We start from the raw sequence: 25622 nt of genomic DNA, 5'->3' as shown, positions 1-25622 counted from the left end.
AGTGTATCCACTAGAGATTGCAATGGAGCATTGAGGTGCATCCAGTGAGCTCCCGATCCTCTAGACAGTGCTCCAGATTCTCCGAGTGATACAACACAAAAACCACCAGAGAAAAGAAGCAATGGCCAGCAACAACTATGTGTAGTAGGGTCCACCAAATTTCTTCAGTGTGGTCAATGAAGAATCCCAATGCATCCTACCAAGGCAACCCTTGTTTTCAACGGCTAGTTGAGCTGGTTGGGGCTATATATGACTCCATAACTGGGCATTTATTAGAGGGTCTTAGAGCTTAAGGCCAGTTTTAATGGAGAGTTTCATGTCCTAGTTTTCAACACATCTGATTTTGGAAACAATACATAAGAGTTTCATGGCACTACAAACTTTTGACCCTTTTGCCACGCGTTTTTAATGCAATGACGTGATTTGGTTGCAATAGGCCGTGCTCTCACAACCGATTACATTTTTGGTTGCGATAGCTGGGCTTTTTGCCACGTAAATTGTTTTGTGGTTCTAAGTCTGAAGATCGTTGCAATAAGTCTTCTTTTTTGCCACGATTGGATGTGCGTTGTGTTGAATATTAGTGGGGTTGCAATACTTAGACCATATTGCTACGCTTTATTTGATGGTGGCGAAGGCACGGCTATGTTGCAACCTATCGCTTGCGTTGCAAATAGATTATACATATTGCAACGCTTTAGTTGATGGTGGCGAATACACGTCTATTGTGCAACGTATCTCTTGCGTTGCAAAAAAATTATACATATTAATTAGTTTCAAAAAAAAGATTATACATATTGCAACGCTGCGACTACATCGTTGCAACACGTAGGATTTGAACTTGGGACCTTCAACTTCATAGCAAACGTTTTCACCACTACACCATGCATGCATCTGTGTATATTTTTGACAAAAAGGTGTTCAAAACCTCTATAAAGCCCGTTTAGATATTGAAACCGGATCTAACTAATATCGTTTCATGATGAGAGATCGATCATGTCTTTCTAGAGCGCGTCGTCCCTGTCCTTGCGCGACTCTAGCGGCGGCGTCTCCGTCCCTGGGTGAGTGTAGCGGTGGTGTCTCCTTCCCATCGCTGGCGGCTGGCCGGCTTCCCCTGCAGGCACAGTGCTCAGGCCCCTTCTCCCTTACAGCACTCAGCCATTGTCGAAGACGTCTCTGACTTTCCTCGCTGGCCATCTTCAGTCCTTCCACGGCCAGTCGTCTGTCCATCATCGATCAACAAGAGAGGGTTCATGTATGTATATGGTTTACACATTATTGCATTGATCCATTACATGGTTGGCATAGTTTATAGCGTTGTAAGATAATATTAACCAAAGTTGAGAAGTTTAGGTTTATTTCTATATGCTAGATACCATGTATATATAGATTTTTTCTGTTTTTGTATATTTGTAGGTTAATGTGTTAATAGATTGAAATAATGCATTGCAGGTATTAAGTCGATCTTGTGATATTTTGAAGATATAATGGCCTCCGATCGTGATTGGAGTTGGATGTTGTTGCCTCGATCATCAGCTGAGTGGCAACAAGGAGTCGAGAAATTTCTTGATACTATTTTTGTTGGCAACTATGCATCAGAAACTGCATCATGTCCTTGCTCAAGGTGTCGTGAGGTCGTCTACAAAACAAGATTCCAGATACACATGGACTTGTTGACTAAAGGGTTCAATGAGGATTTTGTGAAAGAAAAGAATAATGCTACATGTCGGAATGAAGATAGTGATCTGGATGTAGTCACAGAAAATGATGCATCATCTGCCAACAATTTGTTGTCTGCCTTAATTAGGGGTGCTTCCAGTGGTAATAACAATGAAGAGCCAGATGAGAGTGCAAAGAAATTTTTTGCTTTGTTGAAAGAAGCTCAGGAAAAGTTGGCTCCAGGTTCCTCGCTCACCAAGTTATCTTTCATGGTCAGATTGTTTCAGCTTAAGTGCATGAATGGACGGAGTAACCGTTCTATAGAGCAAGCACTTGAACTAATATCAGATGCGCTCCCCCTAGGACATTGTATACCATCAACTCTAAAGAGAGGACAAAAGATGATTCATGACCTTGGCCTCACATACATTAAGATTGATGCTTGTATATGAATGACTGTGTATTATTTCGTGGAGCATTTGCTTGTATGATGCATGCGTATTTTTTTTATTCATACTATTCTCATGTGTACAACTAATTGTCCTGAACATATGTTTCAAATTTACATGTAAACAGTTGACATGGAACTTCACCAACATTGTTAGTAATGATGAAAAAAAAGAAAAATATGGAACATTGCTATGGAGAGGTAAAAAGGGTGGCGAGCGAACTTGAGTGCCACATATAGGGCTTATAATAATTATAGAGATAGAATGAGAAATAAGCCTGAAGAACTACAGCTTGTCGAGTGGCACTACTTGCAGCTGTATTTTGGATCTGATAAATTCAAGGTTTGTACAATTCCAATCTAGTTTGGAAAACCAACTCTATCAACCAAGGTTACATTGATACATACCACTTGTATTTTTGTAGAAACTTAGCAGCCAGAACTCTTCCAACCGCCAAAAGCAGAAAACCCAGCATCTGATGGGTTCTAAAAACTTCTCACAGTGTAGCTATGAGCAGGTAATATTTATCAATAGCTGACATATGTACAGGTGTCTCTTCTTTACTTGTTTTAATAGTACAGTAATCTGGTTCCTATTTTATGTTGCAATACTTATGTGTTGAATTACATTTTGACATGATAGAGAGACTTAGAGACTGGTGAAGAACCAAGTGATCTTTTACTTTGGAAGAGCACTCACACAAAAGAGGGCAGGTAGTCAAATACCATGTCAGCTGATGTATATGTGAGTATATTTGTTGCCAAGCATTTTTTAACAGTTCAAGGTTGTTTCTAATGCAATTGTAACGTGTACTATTATTTCAATCAGAATAATGCAGCCTTCAAGATCTGTGAGGTAGAGTTAGATCCTGAAAGAGAAGTCTCAACAGCTGAGGAAAACATGATTTTCCAGTCAAGCTACAGAGAAACCACACAAGTAAAAGCATCTAAACTACATGGCCATGGATACATGTCCAAGTATAGAACCCGAACAAAACTTATGAGAGAAAACCTTGAAGTGCACGCCCGTGCAGAAGCTGCGGCCAAAGAGAGGAGCCTTAAGTTTGAAGCACAGGTTGAGAACCTAAAACTACAGCTTGCTCAAGAGGCTGAAGAACGAGAACGGGAGAAGGAAGAAAATAGGAGAAAGATGCAAGAGGAATTGGAGAGTGCTAAAATAGCACTAAGAGAAGAAATGAAGCAAGAGCTTCGAAATATGCTAGCACAGCAAAAAGCAGGGGCTACAAATCAAGTAATATTTCATATACAAATTTCATCCTTTCTACTTATGAAAAAATTAAGATTATGATGCCTACTGTTTTGCCTCAAAAATATTATGTGTAGCATACTGTGGAAAACAATGACGACATACATACAACTCTCACACAAGAGGATGTTGACAATGGTGAACATGCAAATGAAGTGGACAATGCATTACAGCAGGTAATGACATTAATTATAGCACTATGGTTTCTGTTATTTTGATCAATGTACCATAAAGAGTAGATAACTATATTGAGCGATTTAATGTTTGTAGATTGAGCCAGCAAGTGTTGTCACTGTGCAAAGAGATGCAGCTGCGCCTACTATGTCCAGTAAAAAATCTAATGTCGTCCCCAGAAGTTTGTTCTCTGAAAACACTACAAATGTTGGAGTATCGAAGAAATATATCACTCAACAACAGCTGATGAGTAAAACAAGAAATCAAAAAAAATCAGGTAACAACAGTGATCATTGGTCTTGTACAACCTATTGAAGAGAAGAGTATAATCAGTTTTTACCAGCATTGAACATGATTGGTTCTCTTTTCATTGTGACTAATCATGGAATATACAATACAATTGATCTTAGGGGATTATACGCTGCTGTGAACAGATGGTTGGATGTTAGCAATTATTTTTGCAATGTTGTACCCACTGCCTAGTAACAAAAATTGATCTGAGTTCTATTCATCTTACTTGAAAAAAATAAGATTATTGTCCCTTATGCCAAACTACTGTGACAATGAAACTACTAGTGCTACTTTTGTGTTACTATGCAACCTATATGGTGTTGTTGCTACTTGTGTGGCTGCCATGTAAACATACCTGGTGTGGTTCTGATTTGATAATGCATATGCTCAAAAAATTAGGGGAGCAGCAACATGATATGAATCTTGAATCAATAATTATTTTATGTACTATTTTCATTGGATCTTTTTTTTGGTGAAATATAGGGAGCAAATAGGCTGTTAAGAAGGCATAAGTTGTTAGGCTGCTGGGACATCCAATTGGCAGAGGTAAACCTATCTTTGTTCCGTAATATTATGAGTATTCAGATTGGCCATTGTGGTTGTCAATGGTCATGCTTCAGTTGTTTTCTGCTCAAGACAGTTGTGTGAGGAAATAATTGTAGGCTTCCTATCATTAAGATAGACCACTAACTTGAATTAGCATGACCTCTTTCATTGGTTTCTTTTTCTATTCTGCTTGTGTGATGAAATCAGATGATATTAGCCTCAAACATGGGAAATCAGTGTTGTGCTATTCATTGAAATATGACTTAGAATGACTATCATTAGGTTGCTTGCTTCTTGGATGTTCAAGCTTGTTTGTGAGGTCATTACAAACTTACAATGACTACCATTATTTTCTCATTTGAATTATTTATTTACTAAATTCTTCATGCCTTTACATATTGAATAATGTTTCTAATAGCCCAATATTATTCTTGTAGTCAACAGGAGGACAATGAAACAAAGGGAGCCTCATATGCAAGCGAGGACACGGAGTAAAGACCTCATAATTAGTCTTCAGTGCTACATAGATGATAGGGTCTAGTGCTATTGCATATTCAAAAACTAGTGAAATATTTAGTGAATGTACATTGGTCTTTTATTTTACTTACTGTGTTTTGAACTCTAAGTCAATTGAATGATTGGATCTATATAATATATGTGAGTGCAATTGCTTTTGTATTGCTATATCAGTTTTGAAGTAATGATCTATTGAATTGAATGGCACATTGTACTACCAATGCAATATGAGCTACAACAACGAGCAGTCACATGAGAAATTGATCGTTGCAATAAACAATGATCTCTAGCAACAAAAGTTATTCCGTGGTAAAAGATAGTATTGCCACCGTGTAACAACCGGTGCAAGAACGTAGGATCAATAGCAATGAATGGAACTACGTGGCAAAAGATAATATTGCCACGGTGTAACAACCGTTGCAAGAAGGTATGATCAATAGCAATGAATGGAACTCTGTGGCACAAGATTGTATTACCACGGTACAACAACCGTTGTAAGAACGTAGAATCAATAGCAACGAATGACATATGTGGCAACAGAGTATTGCCACAGCAAGGTGAACGTGGCAATAGCAACCTATGCAACGAAAGCCTTGTGTGGCAATATTGACTCTTGCAACGTAGGTGTTCGTGACAAATGACTCTATTGCCACAATAACTATTGTTGCATGTACACCCTCTCGCTACGCCGACAGTCGTGGCAACTTCTTATCTTGCCACGAACACTGTCATTGCGAGACAATCCTATTACCACCCTTGGTTTTGTTGCGACAAACCCTAACACTTGCAACAATAATCTAACATTGGTGGCAATACTTTTTTGCAACGTGTTTTATTGCAACCATGCGCAACGCTCGTGATATGGTGGCAACATGTACTTTTCGCAACCAAATTGTGTCTCTTGCAACATTTTCTTGATGTTGCGCAAGGGTTGAAAGTTTGTAGTGTGGGGATGAAACTCTCTCTGCTCCTATAGAACTCTTATCATCTCTCACTTCATTAATATAGTGCCACATTAGCATATTTAATGTCCATGAAACTCTGATGAAATCATACTGTGACCGGCCTAAGGAAGCTATAGTTTAGTTGAGGCTCAACCATTTGTGTGCTCTACTAGCCACCATATGTGCTTAAGAGAAGATTAGACGGTTGCCTAAACTACTAGGATTAGTGCTTAGGCTTGTTAGAGGTTTTTTTACTGCTTGCTCTAAGTTTACACCTAGTGTTTAGTAAGAGTTGCATACCTCTTTATTACTATTGGTGCTTGTGCACACCAAGTGTTATACTCCTCGAGGGTTATATGTCTTGTGAGACCCTCCAACTGAGTTTTGATTAGGAGTGGCCGTTGGTGGTGTATGAATTATATAAGGCCCACAACATTTTGGTAGAAGCTCATCAAGTGTAGATGACCGAGTGCAATCCAGCAATGACTTTGAGGAGACCCACTTGCACATGGAGAAGGCCCATAAGCTATTCGTATACTTATCTAGAAAATAAAAAATTCGTCCTCATAAACTAGGATCTACTACTAGTTATAGATAATAGGATTACCATTAGACACGTAAGTGCAGCGGAAGCGACTCAATGTAGTCGTACGCATCGTAGCAGTGTCATGTCGTTGCTGGGTTGTCCGGCTGTCCGTCCCTCTCATGCGGTTCGTCCTTGTGCTCTAGATGTAGCACCTCCGAGGTAGCCACATGTATAGGAGAAAGCGTCATGCCTCCGGACTGCTAGGTTCGTGAGGAGAAACAGGCGTAGGCATGGGTGAGCGGTGGCGACTGCCAAAAGGCGTGAATTAACCTAGCCGTGCCCCACCCTCACTTTATATAAGCGTCCCTAATGTGCTTCCGAGTTGGAGGCCCATTAGTAACCCTAAGCCATGTCTAATTCGGGTCCAATCCAAATTAGGCTTCCAGCCCCTTAAGCATGCGACCCTATGGGTTCACACACACATAGACACGGCCTGAGTACTCCTACTTGACCATTAGTTGAAGGTGTGTCAACTCCTATGCATACGCAAAGATCATATGAGACGAATCACCACAAACCATATACTTATTATTCCCTTTCCTCACAATATTTGGTCCAACTCATAGGTGAACACTTAACCCAAGCACGGTCATGCATTTCTTGATCTAATCATTAGAGTGATCTAGTGATATCTCTCTTAATAGAGAAGGGAAAATTCTATCTTGATTGTCTATGTCTCACAACATGTTTTTTGACAAACCCGAAAACCACCTTTATAACTACTCAGTTAGGAAGTAGTATCTCATAGTCCCTAAGTAGGTCGTTTCACATCTTGAACACATGCAACAATCTTAGGTCTAAGGACATAACATACATGATGTGAATAGAGGTAATAACAACATCTCACGTTGGGTCAGTCCAGCCCCATATCATACATATGCCCACATTATTAGTTCGATGTTTCTATGTCTATGACTTGTGAAACTTAGCCATCAACTAATATATGTCCTGATCTAATATTCATGTGTGTCCTCACACGTACTCCAATCAGGGACAACTTTAGAATAACCATACAAGTAAAAGAGTTTCATAAATAATTCACATAATTATCAATCGATGCAAGTTGTCTTTAATGGATATTCAATGAACAGATAATATGTGTGCACCATTCCTAAATTGAGGTCTGCTAGCCCAAAGGTAGGGTTCTGATTGAGATTGGGTGCCAGATTCTCAAAAGGAACTAACTCAATTTGCACATCTTCTACCACTAGGGGTGCCATGTTCTGCAGATTTGGGAATGGTGGCATATCAACCTCATTTTCAGTGTTATCAATTAGGGGAGGCATTTCATTTGAGGAATCTATCAAATCATCCATAACCAACACATGTTCCAGCTGGTCTGGGATTAGAGGGGGCTCTACTAGAATCTGGGCTTGAAGGACTTCCTCTTGTGGCTCAAACTCGTTGTTCTCTATTTCCTCCTCTTGAAGGGGAATTAATTTAGGGATGTTCTCAAATGGGATGTGAGCAGCTTCACCATCCTGGGGCCATGCCTGGAGTCCTAATTGATTAAGAAGACCCTGGTTTGGAACAAACTGATGGACTGCAAGTGCTGGTGGAGGCAAAATATTGATTGGCTGACCAAAACCTTGAAACTGAAAGTTGTTAGGATTGAAATCACCATCATTAGGAGGGAAGTCTTCATCTTGAGGAGCATTGCCCAACATAGCAGCCTGGAAGATTTCACATTGAACACACCAGTTGTTTGATTCAAACTGAGTGCCCTCTGTGAAGACAAAAATCCAAGGAATGTCTTCAAGGCTGGACACTCTGACCCTGACCACAGCTCTAGACATGTGAAACATATCTTCCTACCATATTAGAAGGCGCCCAAAAGAAGAGACAACCTTTTCTAGCAAGGGCTCTGACAACAGGTCAAGATTCAGTCCCAGGAGCATTATCCAAACCTCATGAGTCATTATTGCAGTGCGATTGTTCCATGCTCTGTTATGAGGAGTAAAGAAGATAGAATCGCCATTTGCCATGAGTTGGGGACCCCCTTGAACCAACATATCCCTCTCAAAAACAGAAGCAAGACGAACATATGCTTGACCAAAAGGGCAAGGTTGGATGGAAAGAAAACCAATGTTGCGCTGGTTCAGAAAGACCTCAATCCAGTCTCTGATCATCATGAAATTAATTGGCCCCTATGGAACTGGCAAAAAGTTTGCAATGGCAAGATTGTTGTTCTGTTCTTGAACCTGTCTAGTGACCACACGGCACATCACCGGGCGCCCATTGACCTCCATCCGCTGCACCCCAGGAAGCATGAAAGGAGTTGGATCAACCAGACGAAAAGCCATTCCCGGCTGCGAATTTTCACAATCCATTATTCAAAGTTTCTATTGATCACACATCATAGTCAATCAATGAAAACAAAATAGTAAGATCCACACAATCACATTTTAATAAATGGTATTTACATCTCGCAAAAAAAAATCAACTACCAAGTTCAGAGTTTGGAGACCTATGGCGACCATGGATGAAAAAGGTCAGGATATATCCTGTACTAGCACACATCGTTTTTCACATTTGCATGCTTGAATTTGTAGTTTCGGATAAATCTTAATTTGATACCAAAATTCGAAAACGTAGATGTTATCCTAATCATTTTCTATTTTTTCTGGTTCTTATTTGAGATATTCTATTTTTGAAAAACGGTACACACTGTTTTTGGCCCACTAGAAGTCCAATTCAACTACATAAAGGTGCAATCTTAAAAACTTGTATTGTAGTTTTGGATAAATCTGAATTTGATACCAAAATTCGAAAACGTAGATGTTATCCTAATCATTTTCTATTTTTTCTCGATTTTATTTGAGATATTCTATTTTTGAAATACGGTACATACTGTTTTTGGCCCACAAAAAGTCCAACTCAACTACAGTAAGGTGCAACCTTAAAAACTTGTATTGTAGTTTCGGATAAATCTGGATTTGATACCAAAATTCTAAAACGTAGATGTTCTATTTTTAAAATACGGTACTGTTTTTGCCCCACTAGAAGTCCAACCTTAAAAACTTGTATCTTTTTCATATGATCTTGTAAGGGACATACAACTTTCTAGTTTTGAGTTTTTTTTATTTGAAATTGTTAAAATTCAAAAAAAACTTCAATCATATATTAATCATGTATAAGCGTTTTTCACCTTAAAAGCTCATATCTTTCTTATATGGTGTCAATGTAGATATTTTTTATATGAAAGTTGTAGCAGTTGTTAATTATTATGCACTTAGTTCTACGGATCAGTATTCTATATTAATCTTTTGTATACAGGACGTGTTTGACATAATTTCGCTCGATTTATTTTTTTTAAATTCTTGATATTCTGTAAGTTTGCATTCGTTTTCTATTAAGGTCCTGTTTAGTTCTCCACTCAAAAATTTTTCATCCATCACATCGAATCTTTAGACACATAAATGGAACATTAAATGTAGATAAAAAAATAAACTAATTACACAGTTTGGTTAAAAATCACAATCTTTTAAGTCTAGTTAGTACATTATTAGCCTTAAGTGCTACGGTAACCCACATGTGCTAACGATAGATTAATTATGCTTAATAGATTTGTCTTGCAGTTTCCAGACGAGCTATGTAATTTGTTTTTTTATTAGTTTATAAAAACCCTTCCCGACATCCTTCCGACATATCTGATGTGACATCAAAAGTTTTTTTATCTCTAATCTAAACAGGGCCCAAACGTAGAAGTAGAAAATGGTAGAGGGTTTTCTGACCGTTTTTTCTACTAACGATGACAGCGACACCGATTTACCAGAAAGAAAGAACATCCATGCTAACGACTTGCCGGCAGACGCCACGGCACCTTCCCTATCCAGACCATCTTTCCCTCCTTTCCCCGTGGGTGAATTTTTATTCGCACGCCCACTCTCCTTCCTTTCCGCACCACTAGGCACTAGACGCAGCAGCAGCCTTTGCTCTCCCCTCTCGCTCTCTCTCCACCTCCTCTCCCAAGTCCCAATTCCCACTACGCCGCCGCCGCCGCCGCCTCCTAGCTCCTACTTCCTCTGCGACTCTCCTCGCCCGCTTCCAGCACTTGCACATCAGGAACCTTGACCCCGAGGCGGCGTGGCTGCGCCGAGCCGCCGACTAGCTCAAGCGGCGCCCGCCAGTCACCATGTCCGTCCCCGGCGTCGTCTCCCCGGCTGCCGACCGCTTCTACTGTCCCCCAGCTCGCCGCCACCTCCTGGACAAGCAGCACAAACAACACCCGCCACTAACTGCCTCGGCGGCCGAGGGGCCGGCCAAGCCGCCAACGCCGGAGGAGCTCCGGCGAGACCCTTTCCCGTCGCCGGCTACTGCTGCGACCAACCTCGAGAGCTTCATCGCCTCCACCGCCGTCCGCGTGCCCGCGCGGTGCCCTCCCCGAGTGCGTCCGCCAGCGCGTGCTTGCCTCTCGTCATCTCGTCTTCTCCGTACGTGCTGACGGCTGACGGGTCCGGTTGGGTTGGGCTGTTCTTGTGCGCTTGCAGACGGGCACGCGGGGGTGCCGGGCAGGAGCGCCGTACTACGAGCTCGCGGATCTGTGGGAGGCGTTCGGGGAGTGGAGCGCGTACGGCGCCGGCGTGCCGCTGCTGCTCAATGGCACGGATGGCGTCGTGCAGTACTACGTGCCATTCCTCTCCGCTATCCAGCTCTATGGGTCGCGGCCGCCGCCGTCAAGCAAGAGGTGGTATACAGGCTCACAGCTGTCATTTTTTCTCTTGGAATCTGCGGGTACCTACATTGAATGGGTTGACATTGTGGACCATGACTTCCTCTTTTCTGTCAATATATACTTTGGATATGTTAGGCGAAACGTGTTTGAAGGATTATTGCCATTCTTTTGTATTTGTTCCAGAAACACTGAAATCTACTTTATCTTAAAATCAAAGAAACTAAACTGAACAGCTGCTACTGGTAAAGATTAAAGAAGATCTCGTAATGTTCCATGGTCGTATGGAACTAATGGATGCATGTTATCCTGCACATTGAAATGATTAGGCCAGTCGACGTGCTCTTCTTGAACCAGGATCTGGCTTTTTGTTCTGTAGATATTTCAATTAATTGATGAGCGTCTTGCTTAAATATCTTAGTAATCGTTGCCTTGTATCTTGCGCTGTGCTTGATGTTAAAATCATGTGGTATTACTAGCTTGGATGTTCTCTGCAGTACATTTCGGAAACAAGTCTGAATATTTTCCAAGTGGCTGTAGTTAGTCTTGCTTATGCATATGAACAACTGAACAAAGTACACTTCTTATTCTATAAGCCCTCGTACAGTTGTACTTCTACTGTGGCATGAGCTTCCTGTCTTATGGCATGCATTGGTTTGTGTGACCCAAGTCTCAAGTTAGTCAAGCTAACATTTGGTACCTTTGACTATTTTTGCCTACCATTTGGTTGAGTGCCAAAAGATGTAATGGTAGCTCTCCTCTATGGCTACCTTAGTTGTCAAAGTTCGCCAATGTTAAGGCCACTAAAATTGGCGACCTTGATTTTTATAAAATAAACTAGATCAACATAGGAGGAAGTGGGTGGCTATAAATTAAGAAATTATCACCTAAATTTGTGTCAGTGAGGACTTGAAGTTGGGTGGTCTGGGCTTTACATCCATACCCTCAACCAATTGAGCTAGGCTTAATTCCAATTTTGACTTCAGTTTTGGCATTCAAAAATTTGGATTGTCTACTTTATGACAAATTTTAGTGCAAATCAAACAGCCCATGGGCTTGCTTGTTATAATAAAGCATGGTTAACATTGAACACTCCGTTCCTGCAAATTCTGCATGCTACCATTCATTTGAGGTTGTAATTGCTGCATGGACTATCAAATCATCATTGAGCATTATAGTGACCGTTACATGTTATCAGGGCCGGTCCTGAGTATTTTTGGACCTGGAACGAACCTAAAATTTTGGACCTTTTTATATAAACATGATAATACTACTAGTACTACCTATTGGTAGTATATACACACACATATACAAAACGTTACTAGCTAATAAACCGAAAGCTATACATTCATAAGAAATAGTTTGTAACTTGTATACATATTAAATTACCTCACATTATGTTCATCCATGTCGTTGTCAACATTGTCTTCCATATGGCCTGATCTTCTGGATTAGCATTAGCTAATTCTTCCACAGCAACTATCGCCAATGCATCTGGATTTCTTTAAGTGCTTGTATTACTCTTAAAATATTAATGAAAAGCCCCTCTCTGTGATTCTACCAAATCATCTATTCGCTTTTTCTTCTTTCTTTTATCATTGCTAGAAGGATACATCTCTGTGAGAAACAATTAGTCAATTAGTAACTAAATTTCAGATTCCTACCTGGTGTCTCACTGAACTGCCAAAGCCAGCGAAGCCGAATAGAGATGATGGAAATTGGAATAGGGATTTACGGATCAGCCAATCAGGATCTAGTGACCACGTGAGGGCCCTTGCTGCCGTTGGTGCCTGCTCGCTTTTCTGCTTCTGGATCACTGATGCCCGGATGCTACCAGGCCCCAGGGGCGGACTCAGGATTGGCCAAAGACTAGGGCCATTGCATTAAACATGAGTGCTAATTGTGCTTAGCAATAGAAAAAATATGATTTGTCCACTGCAATTAAGGGCTAAGACTAGGGCCATAGCCCTAGTGGCCCTAGTGTTGGGTCCGCCACTGCCAGGCCCCTCCCCTCGTCACGCACCCACGCACAAAGGAAGGCGGAACGCGCCGCCAGGCCCCTTACAGCCTCACGCGTTGCGCTAATCACAGCCCCACGGGAAACAAGGAGTCGGCAATCTGTATCTGTATTTCCTATTACTTACTAGTACTATACATATACCTGGGGGGGCATCCGATTCTTGGACCTGGGACATCCGTCCATCCCGCCCCCCCCCCCCCCCCCCCCCCCTCAGGGCCAGGCCTGCATGTTATTTACAGCAGCATGGCAGCATGTGATACTAACATTAAACATGCAAAATATTTTTAGGGTAACTTTAGTTATACTTGTTAGGCATCTGAAGGTATCTTTTTGTTGAACAAAATGTACCTTTTCGTTAGAACGGCACCATTTCTTTCTATATATGAAGACCTAGGAATAATTCAAGCAGGAGATCTTATCCAAAGTTGTCCACTTAGCTTTAACCAACAGGTTGTGATTGAACTGATCAGATGAACGATTAATTGGCTGAACTGTTCTGATTGTGGTTCACTAGTGGTGACAGTATTCTTGAAAACCAGAGCATATCAGCATGACTATACTTGCTTGAAAAGAACATGAATCATAGTACCATTCTCCTGGCATCTCACTAACTGACTAGAGATCTGTTTCCAGCAAGTTATCTAACGGTCGAGGCATCGCTGACCAGCTCTGTAATTCCAGCTATCAACAAATCTGGTAAACCCTCAAACCAGCGCAAGGAACTGGCCATGAAAGCTGCTCCTACACCTCAAAGAATTGTGCCCCCACCCTGCAACCACAGCACCTTTTCATAAAAAGCATTTAAGTTAATCCAGACTATTCTGGAGCATGGTGAGCAATATAAATTTGCCTATGATGAATTCATTTCTTGTGCTTCTTTCTTTCAAATTTCTCCCAAAAAAACTGACAAGAATTTCACTTGCATTGTTGATTCAAAAATAGACTGTCAGAAGTGTTAGAACACAGAAAGATTGATTGTGTTACTGCACTTCTTGCTATTTTAAGTCGCTGAATCATCAGGTTTCAGCTTGGCTGATAAATCTTTTGTTGGCTTCTCGCAAAGCTGAAAGTTTGTCTTGAAGAAGTTGGACTTCCCTGAGATGTTTCAAACCTTATAAACCAAAGTTTCCCTAGAACACACTGATTCATTTTTTAGGAATAGAAGCCTCTGATTTACAATTATTTGGGATTATTATGAGAGCATTTTTTAGATAGTGGAGGTAATATATGGCTTCAGCAACAACTAGAGATGAAGAGCTACTTAAAAATGTAGGCAGTGGAGTCATGCATCCACAATTCCAACATAAACTGGTTTGTTCAGATAAAAAGAAACTAGTTAGCGGTGAACCAATAAATCAGAATGCTTGACTGTGTTTCAGCTCTCTATGAATTGGATTAGCAGAGACATCTTAGAAATAATGTGTCATTTCTTCAATAATACATGAGTACATCAGTTGTTACTATTACTATGTACTCTTCTGGTCAACTTTCCCTTAGACAATTATAATCTTCTGAAACTGTTTTTTGTTTTCAGCTGCAGATGCCTTAATGAAGACAGTGATGGTGACAGTGCTCTGGACACAAGCAGTGATGTAAGCAATGAGAGTGACAATGACAATGAAAGGTCTATTGGAACAACAACCCAGTGTTTAGCAGAAAACATTTGCACCGATCAAGAAAGTTTGTCCAGTGATGACTGTGAGTCCAGCAACCAGCAACCGTCCCCTGTTTTCCAATATGTGGAGCATGATGCACCATATGGAAGACAACCTTTAGCAGATATGGTATGTCGTCTTTTGCGGTTCTTGTGCAACCAAATGTAGTATTTGTAACCTAGCTGACAGTTGCTCTTTTATTAATGCCTACAGATTTCAGTATTTGCATGTAAGTTTCCTGATCTAAATACATACAAGAGCTGTGATCTTCTGCCATCCAGTTGGATTTCTGTAGCCTGGTACTTCCTTTAACTCCTTTAGCTATTGGTTCGTTAGTTACATAGCTGTCTTACCCGATGAAAGTTGATTGCAGGTATCCCATATACCGGATACCAACAGGACCCACTCTACAAGATCTAGATGCTTGCTTTTTAACATTCCATTCATTGTCAACAGCACCTGACGGTGAGCGTTCGTGTTTCTTCTTGGTGGAAAACAATGCAAATTAGCATACCCTGTCCTGTGCAGAATATACGTCTGTTGCATATTAAAAGCAGCAGTAAACTTGAAGAATTTCACTTGAGACATTTGCTAATTAGATGCAATTTTGGGCAGGTACGATAAGCGGGTGTCCTGAGACAAATAACTTCCATAACAATAAAATTGCTGCTGTTCCTGGGAAGATCACACTGCCTCTGATCGGCCTAGCATCTTACAAATTTAATGGTTCCCTGTGGACGTCAAATCAGCACCACGAGCAGCAGTTGACTACATCGCTTCTGAAAGCTGCTGATGACTGGCTTTGCCAGCGTCAAGTAGATCACCCAGATTACCGCTTCTTCCTAACACACTAAATTGGATCTCGATCCAAACTCTCTACCTACTGAATACCACAGCTCGATGCCCACTAGTTATTTAATGAATTTGCATTATCGTTATATATAGTACACAAGCACAAGTATCAATATGCTTTGTAATATCAATTTTGGGGCTTAGTTTATGTTAGTTCCATATTGGTATCTAGTCAGGATTAGTTGGTGATTGTTTTGGGGTTGTGCTGTAGGAACCAACTAGTCATAGATCACCTAAACTATGTTCAGTGGCAAATGTGGGTGGGTGCCTGGGTGGTGTGCAACCGAGCTAAGTAGGAGGTTGATTGGCGATATACATTTTGCATACTTCAAATGTGGTTCTAGGATATACCGATGATGGCGATAAAAATATTTGTAGGCTTCCCTCATTGTGTTTGATATATTGTAACCTATGCAGTGATGCTGCTTGATTGTTATTACATATGGATTACCCTAAGAAATATCTTCTGCTAATGCAGGTATTGCACCATGATTGGAACTTTCGGTATAGATAATGCGTATGTGTTGCTTATATATGCTTGTGATAGCATGGTTATTGGATAACCTTGTGGTGTTGTCAAATTATTGGTTACTGGATAAACTTGTGGTATTGTCAAATTATCTTGAGTTTTAGACCTCCGATTGATGTGATATTTTGGTTGGGTTATTTTAAAAAAATATCTAATTTATTCTTACCAAGTTTGAGATCAATCAGAGTTATGTTTTTTTTAATTGAGATTTAGTGTTCTGTTTAGAACATAAAATGTGGTGCAATGTTTTTGAGAGCTCATTCTCCACTCATTTTTGTTGCAATTTTTCAAGTACTGGTTTAGGCACCATGTTTGGTAACATACTAACATGACAACGCCTAAAGGGTGTTACCGATTGATACGATTGGTAGACAATGCAGCTAGTATTTTCTTTTTCTCTGCCTATTTCTTGATAACCGTTGTGTCTATTTCAATGCATAAATGAGACCATTAAGTAGGGAACCACAACCTCCTTGAAAACCTGTGCAAATCATAGCAAAAAAGTTGTCTAAATTCATCAAAAAATTCACACATGTAGATGATTTGATGATACACAATATTGTAAAAATATCTTGTCCAAACTCAACTTTGTTTGTGAGATATAAAAATAACAAATTTCAAGCCGGAAAGGTGTCCACAGGATTGCTAGAAGTTTGTTATTTTTATATCTCACAAATGAATTCGAGTTTGGATAAGATATTTTACAAGGTTGTGTATCATCATATCATCTACATGTGTAATTTTTTTGATGAATTTAGATGAATTTTTACCATGATTTGCATAAGTTTTCACAGAGGTTGTGTGGTTTGCACTAGATATATTCCCCATTAAGTTAGTGTTATATCTTGTGCTTCCTCTTGTAAAAAATAAATACTAGCCACATTTGACTAAGCATGACCTTTCATGCATATATTTGACCATTAGTTCTTCTAGAATATATTTTCGACATCCTTAAAATTTATAAGATTTCACAAGTAATTTTCAATATGACATAATATAGATGTTTACAATTAAATACTGGAGAGGGAGTATGATATTTTTTTATCTGCTAGCAAGTACTATTTTCACAAGATGGGTCATATATATTCATACTTGAGTGAATACAAACATGGATGCACTTGCAGACTTGCAGTGGCAGTCATTACTCATTAGAAGCAGGTGCAAGCACACCACTTATTTCAAGACTCTAAACAAGGATTTCCACAGGACGACAGAAGAGATACCAGCCTACCAGGCTGCAACGTCAGAGACTCCGACGCTGAACACAAGAAGCACCCACGAAAACAGACAAGGAGCTCGCGACACAAAACAACAAGGCCACACCGCAATATAGCACCACTGCTCCGGCTGGCTCGGCGACGGTTTTCTTTCCGTTTCAGGCACGGACGCCTGGAGCGTTTCCAACGCCGGCGCCGGCGGTGTTGCGCTGGCGGCTCACGTTACGTGGGCTCTCGTCGGGCGCCGTTGAATAATGGCCGCTGAACGTGGCGGGGGCCTCCGACTCCGACGCGGCGGAGACGCCAGGGTCGCCGCCACTGGCCGCGCCGCCGTCTTGAGCCATGCGGGGCGACGGCTGGTTCCCGTGGCCAGTAGCAGGGCTGGGACCGTCGTTTGTGGGCGAGGTGTACATGGCTTCAACGGCCGGGGCAGCACTGCAGGGACACGCCGGCGGCGCGTGCCGTGCTAATGTCTGTGCGGCGAGGAGGTGTGCGGCCACGAGGACGGGGAGGAGTGCTCCGGTGAGGAACGATCCTGCCATTGCTCGTCCGATGCCTGTTGTGCAAATGAGAGAGAAGTGTGATATGTGTGTGTTCAGTGCTAGGACTTGTGTGAGGTGATGGCTTAGAACGTGCACACCAAGGGCCAGTTATATAGGCAAAGGTAAGGCAGCTTTGAGCCAGCGAGTGTCACAGTGCAAGGAAGCTACTCGTAGGTGTGAATCTTGCGCCAGTGAGGTAGTGCTAGTAGGGATGAAAACGGTACGAATATTTTCCGACCGTATTCGAGACCGAATTCGTTTAGAGAGGTTTAGATCTGTCCGTATTCGAGTCCGAATTTTCAACATCCGATACCGTATCCGTATCCGAATACTTAAATCGTATATTTGTGATGTCGACATCCAATCATATCTTATCCGACATGGTTGATATTATCCGTATTCGAATCCGAATCCGACCAAAAATATGAAAACAAATATGATATCAGTGATATCCGTCCGTATCCGATCCGTTTTCATCCCTAAGTGCTAGCATATCATGAGTGTAGATGCAGTAAATTCTAGGAGTAAAGTGGACTGACGGACATCCAACTTGTGCGTTGTTTAGTTCCGAAATTTTTTTTGTTTTTTTTGGAACTGTAGCACTTTCGTTTTTATTTAACAAACATTGTCCAATTATGGAGTAACTAGACTAAAAAGATTCATCTCGCGATTTACAGGTAAACTGTACAATTAGTTTTTATTTTCGTCTATATTTAGTGCCTCATGCATGTGCCATAAGATTCGATGTGACAAGGAATCTTGAAAAGTTTTTGGTTTTTAGGGTGAACTAAACAAGGTAAACTGTGGCTAGTCTCAACGGAGTTTTCAGTTTCAACGGAAGTTTTATATGAGTTTCATTTGTATTAAATAGGTTGCCACATAGAATTTTTCGTTGATATGACGGTGTATTTAAGAAGAGAGAGAAGAAATAGGTTTCATCTAGATGAAACTCTCTTGACACAATTACCAACTCTCTATGAATCTTGGAATTAAATGCCTATAAAACTATGAAATGAAACTCTCCATTGAGAGTGGGTGTTTCATCCAAGTTTCATTTCATTTTACATGACATGGTAGTCTTGGAAACAACGCCATGAAACTCCTCACTGAGACTGGCGTTAGAGTTTTATGCACATTAAATATGTTGATGTGGCGTTGTATTAATGAAGAGAGAGATGATAAGAGTTTTATATAGGAGTAAAGAGAGTTTTATCCTTATAAAACTCCTATGCATTGTTTGTAAAATATGGATGTGTTAAAAAGTAGGGTTAAGGATATTCTATATATATTCCCGAATTACACGTCTCGCTATAGAGGCTTGATCACGCTATGTCACGAGTCCAAACAGTGCAGGTCTTGAACAGACTCGCTTGCCGATGTGGCCGTCCATGCTAGGGCCGAACTGTTACTAGGCTTAGGGGAGGCTAGAGGATGCCCTCAAAGAGTTCGACGAATTGCCTGTTGTGCCTATGCTTGGCTTGGGGAGATGAGTCTAGCGTCAGTGAGGTGATCACGATGACTGTCAATATCGTCTGTTTGCAAACTCGTAATAATGTATCAGTTTGCATGGACGCAAGATCCCCTTCACCTTCTCTCCTATTTTATTAAGAGTTTATAGTACTTCTCTCTCCCTTTACTCTTATGCGCTTTTTCATTTGCAGAAAATCTAGTGCTTCAAGTTCTCAATTGGAGGTTAGAAATGCTAATCAGTATCAGGCATGCATACCGATAATATATATCTGTAATCATTGCTAATTATTGTTTAAATTAGTTGGGACCTAAAGAAGCCAAAAGTGTTTGTCTCATCAATATTGTCACGGATGCCCCCCTAACTGGATATTACTTTTCCAAGGAAAGAGCGAACTGACGGAAACGGGTGACAAAGTTTTCACATTATTACCTGCGCCCAACTGGTCGAACAAACGCACTTTGTGGCTATGAGGTATCATGAAATAAATGCTCATACTGTAATGCGTCGTACAAATTTGGTTTTTGAGATCTATAACTATTCACAGTGTGGGTACAATTTAGATGAAAATTAGTTTCTGAATATTTGTGTAATTTAGAGTGCTTGTAACGTGTTCATGTACCAAACTATTATCTAATATAATTCATCTTTCGTCACAAAAAAAAGTATGATGAAATTATGGGAGATCAACTTTTTCCTCAAGGTTTCACAAAAGACTATGGCTTCTATGAACAAAATATGATAGATGATCTTTTATTTGTTCTTTCTTTTCGGTGAAGCAGTAATAGATGCTATCCAATATTGTATCACACTCATCACAGATATATTCCTTACACAGCTGCAAACCTGGATTTTGTTCTTTCTAGCTGATTGATTTTTCCTATTACTTTATTTATTCACTTCTTCTACATTTTAGGTGCTTAAAATTTAAGATGATTTCTTACAACACTCTTATACCACCAACTAGTACAAGTAAATTATTACTTTTATGATTTGTTATTTGTCTTTAGGTCATAACATATTAATTTTTTGTTCTTCTCCAGAATATAGAAACAAATGTAATTTATAGATGTCTTTGTGTCAACGCAAATCCATTTTGTTGGGTTTATAATTTTGCCTAATGTGTTTTTTATTCTTGAGACAAAAAATTACAAATTGTGGCTATAGAATTGCAATGAACTAAAACTATGATGTTAATATAAAATATATGTAATAATTGTCGGCTGGCCTCAAATCCACAACCCATTAATTGAAATTTCCTTTCCATTTTTTTCTAGAATTAATCTTACAACCAATGTTAAAAAATCATCTGAAACTCCACTTCTGTTTATTCTCCCTAAATTCATCTTAATTTAAAGTCAATCGTTCAATTAAAATTTTCATAATTTTTTTATCTCATACAATTTAATTTATAGTCATAAATGTCATATAACGTCATAATTTGTTTCTTTTTTGCGAAATCTAGTACAAACGTAGACACACTATTCGCACTACTCGCGGCAGGTCCGCGAGCTCTGCGCTTTGCTGCTCACCATCGTCTACCCCGCGGCACCGGGGCGGGGGGCGTCGGCGTCGGTGTCGATATCGCCGGCCGCGGCGGCATCCATGCTCCTGGGCGCGTCGGTGGCGCTCATGCTCTGCGGATCCGTCACCTTCGCCATCGGCTTCTTCCTCATGCCATGGGTCGCCGGCCTCGCGCTCCTCTTCGGCTTCGCGGCGCCGTCAACACCCTCTCCTCGGGGCTCTTCCTCTGCACCAACACCAAGCAGCCCCCGGCCGCTGCCACCGCGGCGGTCCCTTGCAAGCACCCGCGGGGACGGATCATCGGGCCCCCGACCACAACCCCAGTGATGCGCTCCGAAGCTGGGTTTTCTGGCGGCGACGTCGACTTCCTAGGGAACGCGCGAAGGAAAACAGAATCACCACGCGGGTGATTTGGCGAAGGAATTCGCTGCGCGGAGAATTGCACGCGCGGAGCAAGGTTTTGGCAAGTGAAGGATTTTGGCAAGTGCGAATAGCAAATTGTTGGAGAATGTTTTTTGTAACTTTTGCCAAATTTTGTAGTATACCAAGTGGAATAGCAAACTCTTGGAGATGCTCTTAGTACTCACCTCTATGAACACGCATACACCCTATCCTTATAAGTATGTATGAAGGATTGAGTTAAACGGCAAATCTCAAGACTGATGTGTAGATAGGCACATCGTTTGTTATTGAAAGAATAACACCATTAAAACTTAGAATGAATCCAGGAAAATGCGAGCACCAATGTTATGTCGAGAACTTGAACTTAGATGGATGTATTCCACAAGAAATCCATGTCATAATTTTATTTTATTTGATCACCCCTTTACTGATTATGAGTGTACTGATGTTTTTCTTTAGCATACTAACGTTTTTCCTTAGCAAAGCATGGACATATTTGCTACTAGTTAAAGAAGTATCCTTTGTAGGAGGAAATAGACTACACAACCATTTTTATCTATACCATCCACATCTGTCTAAGGTCTCTGTCAAAATTCAAAGGTCTTAGGGGAAACAGAAATTCCACATGTTATATGTTATGTATGGGATGCCTTTCGAATAGAACGTTGGATATTGGTGAGTATATAAGGTCTCTGTCAAAATTCAAAGGTCTTAGGGGAAACAGAAATTCCACATGTTATATGTTATGTATGGGATGCCTTTCGAATAGAACGTTGGATATTGGTGAGTATATAAGCTAAGACCTGCTCTATTTTTCTTGTGAAAATGTATATAGCCCATTCCATAGTTGGTTATGTTTTCTGTGGTGGAACCTGTTCAACTAGATTCAAATTCTAGGATTGACACAGATGCTCTATTTTTCTAGATTTATTCTAGGATTAATGGTATTGTGCTTTCAGTGGTTAACGACATTCCTATTGATATCGAGGCATATGTTGTGACTTCATCAATCCCTAAATGTGTTGCATAGTCTTTCAGAGATCCTCATAGAGATAAGATTTATCTACGTATGTTCATAGGAGTGAGTGTGAGTGTATGTATCCCTAGATGTGCCGACATAGTCTTTCGGATGTGTTCATACAGGTTGGATTAGGGGTGTACCTATTAAGCGTCTGAGTCTGTACCGGTGTAATTCGCCAAATATATATATATATATATATGTTAGGTGTATTATTTTATAGAGATGCCAACGCCAGCTGGCCACGCTAATTAACTTTTTGTTCTTTTGGAGAGCACTTCCAAATACTCACGCATATGTTCGATCAGCGCTAATGTTTTTACCAAGAATCCTAGTTCGAGATAAATAAAAGTAACTAAAAACAATTCAGTTGTACTTAACTGGGGATGCTTACTTAAAAAAATAGGAAAGATTAGCGATAAGATTCCTGGGAAAAGAACGACCCATGGTAGAAGCATATGCCTTTTTTTTAAGTAGGAATGCAGACACACATAAATATACACCCACTGACCCACATACACTTATATTGTTAAGGTTGTACATACTTTATCCTCATGAGCCCTTCAAGGGACTGAGATGACGATATGCGTTGAGATTGATAAATTCATGCTCGTTATCGATAGATATGTTGCTTACCATAATAACATAATTACCATAATCACGGGCTCTATGAGCCAAAGACTAAAATCGGCAAGGGCGAATTAATTTCAGAAGTCTAGTTTACTGATGCTTTAATTTGACGATAGCAAGGTACTTCCAATCGTTGAGGGGCAAAAGGAAGTTACGAGAGCGGACATTTCAGTCCGTTCGAATGCTTATTTTCCCACTCGTTCAAAAGAAAGTGTAGATGGAAAAAGTCTGTTCTGAAAGATGGGTAACAGAGTAGAGTGGTTACTCTGTTTTGCATGATCTCTTTACGATACAAACTATATATGTTGTGAGTTGTGACAAGTCATCACTCTTTCCGGTAGCCACAGCCCACAGGTAAGGTGAACTTTGGCAATCAAACTATCTCTTTCCGGTTTCGTCAATCCGTGCATCTATATTTAGGTCAGTCTCAATGTATGTTTTATAAAAGTGTCATATACGCCACATAAGTAAAATTGCTGACTTGACAGAGTCATTAAATGAAGAAGTTTCATCAGATGAGAGATGAGTTTCATCCCATGAAACTTCCGTGGCTCGGTTACCTAATTTATATTTTGACTGACGTTATTTCATTCGAAATCTCCCAGTCCCCGGCAGCAAACACGCCAGTCAGCAATCCCAGCCGCGTCCAAAATGGAGAATACTTCGTGCGCCGGGGCAAAGCTGCTTGCATAGGTAGCAAAGCAAACAGGCTCGCTATTACTCCTGCAGCGTGACGACACGAAGTCAATGGATTTTCAACGTTGACCCGACCGGAAACCGAACAGACTTCACATACGACGACCATGACTGACAGTGTCGATGACCGTGACCCTGGACTCGTTAGACTCAACTCAACGAACAGTTTCTGTTCGCATGACATGACAATGACATGGTAAAAATACACATAACCAGAGGATTTGACTCCCCTCTTATTGCCAACATTTGTTGGATGGACACATACGCTGACAGGCTTTGGTGCCCATGCACGTAACGTAAAAAGTACTAGTCCCGTTCTGTTGTGATGCATTGGGGGTACGGTACGGTGTTGGCACGCCACTAGACGCGCCGCTGGCCGGAGGTCCAGTCGCGGCCCGCGCGGCGGACGCCGAGGTGGAACCTGAGCATGGCCGCGACGACCGCGCCGGCCTGGTCCGGCGCGAGCAGCCCGACGACGCCACGCAGCGTGCGGTCCCTTAGCGCGTCGGCCGCGGCCAGCACCACGCGCAGCGAGCGCCCGACGGCCGCCACGGCCTCGTCGTTCCGCCGCGGGGGCTGCCTCTGCCTGCGCAGCGCGGCCAGCACCCGCGGGCCCGCCAGCGACTCCTGCACGGCCGCCACCTGCAGGTCCACCTCCCGCTCGGCGGCCGCCGTGGCGGCGCGGAGCTCCTCCAGCGCGCGCCGCTGCTCGGGTCCCAGTCCCAGTCCCAGTCCCACGCCGCCGGTCTCCACGAAGCGGAACACGAGCGCGGGCTTCCACCCCCAGGCCCACAGGAAGGTGCGCTCGAGCGGGTTGAGCCAGCGCGGGTCGAGCGCCGCCACGACGTCGCGGTCCGCCAGCCGGGACTTGTGCTCGTAGTAGGCGGCGACGTGCGCGACGGCGGCGTCCACCAGCGGCGCCAGCGCGTCGCTCCTGCGACGGGGCGGGAGCGGTAGCGGGAGCGCGAGCGCCGCCGTGAGGTCGGCCACGATCTGCTCCTCGCGGCGCACCCAGGCGTCGTAGAACGCCGCCATGTCGTCGGAGTAGGACATGCCGCCGGTGGGAGGGGGAGGGCTTGGGCGGCGGCGCTCTTTGCGGCGGCATCTTTGCGGGGTTCGAGAGCATAAATGGCGCCCGGTTTCTTTGCGTTTAAGGATCTCGATTGCGTGGTTTGCTTTCTTAGGCGCGGAGGCAAACGTCCAACGGCGAACGGAGGCCGAGAAACAACAGAAGAGACAGACGATGCGCGCCTGGTGGCGGGCGCGGAAGGAGACGGCGTCGGCCGTCGGCGCGACGCCTAGTTGACTTGGACTGTTCTCTGCGTTAAATAAATGCGCTTCATCTCTTTTCTCCTGAGTGCTGGATCACCTCTGTTCTACTAGAGGATCGATCGGGGAAACGAGGAGCATCCCGGGGACGCGACGGGGAGCCGCGAGGAGAGGTGAGAATTCCGCGGCGGCACGTCACCGAGGCAGGCAGAGGCTGACCAATTCGCAGTTGGTCGGTGCCGCGTGACATTCCGGCTCGCGGGCGCTGGGGTTGCCCGGTTGGTGTTGGTGGTTCCCCGCGTAGCAACACCTAACGGAGCCACACCTGTGGCGAGGTGGCCGACGCCCGACGGGGCTGGAGAGCCTGGAGGTAGGCATGCCGGACTTGGCTTCGCTTGCTTCCCCGCGTGCGACAGTGTGCTCAGACATGTCCTCTGTTTTTTCTCTTTTGATTTGAAAGATGTGTGGTTCCAAATCTATTTGAGTCCTTATCCAGAAAAAAAAAAATTGAAATGGCGGCTCCAGCGGCGTGAGATAAATCCCGGATCGCTCCGTTTTGACATGCAATTCGAGACGTAGACGTTAGCAACACCTAACGGAGCCACACCTGTGGCCTGTGGCGAGGTGGCCGTCTGGCCGACGCCCGACGGGGCTGGAGAGCCTGGAGTCCAAATGGCAACGGAGACCCGAAACCCGATTT

The 25622-nt window shown here is 42.3% G+C and overlaps 2 protein-coding genes and 1 pseudogene across 3 annotated transcripts; 2 read left to right on the top strand and 1 right to left on the bottom strand.

The window, feature by feature from the left end:
- Positions 10292-16253, top strand: LOC8078182. 2 transcript variants are annotated; one of them, XM_021455209.1, is made up of 6 exons: positions 10292-10815; positions 10919-11115; positions 14661-14904; positions 14989-15074; positions 15149-15240; positions 15391-16253. In XM_021455209.1, the coding sequence occupies exons 1-6, from the start codon at positions 10564-10566 to the stop codon at positions 15627-15629; spliced, it is 1110 nt and encodes a 369-aa protein (XP_021310884.1). In that variant the 5' UTR covers positions 10292-10563; the 3' UTR covers positions 15630-16253. The 2 variants fall into 2 exon arrangements, with proteins under 2 accessions (XP_021310884.1, XP_021310883.1); XM_021455208.1 differs by having other exon boundaries at positions 10294-10815; positions 14655-14904.
- Positions 17926-21317, top strand: LOC8060332 (annotated as a pseudogene).
- LOC8078181 (protein DOG1-like 4) lies at positions 23426-24985 on the bottom strand. The gene has a single exon (XM_002455477.2). The coding sequence runs from the start codon at positions 24704-24706 to the stop codon at positions 24014-24016; it is 693 nt and encodes a 230-aa protein (XP_002455522.2). The 5' UTR covers positions 24707-24985; the 3' UTR covers positions 23426-24013.

Source organism: Sorghum bicolor, chromosome 3, assembly GCF_000003195.3.
Source record: "Sorghum bicolor cultivar BTx623 chromosome 3, Sorghum_bicolor_NCBIv3, whole genome shotgun sequence".
Classification (NCBI taxonomy): domain Eukaryota; kingdom Viridiplantae; phylum Streptophyta; class Magnoliopsida; order Poales; family Poaceae; genus Sorghum; species Sorghum bicolor.
This window is presented reverse-complemented; position numbering and strand designations above follow the sequence as displayed.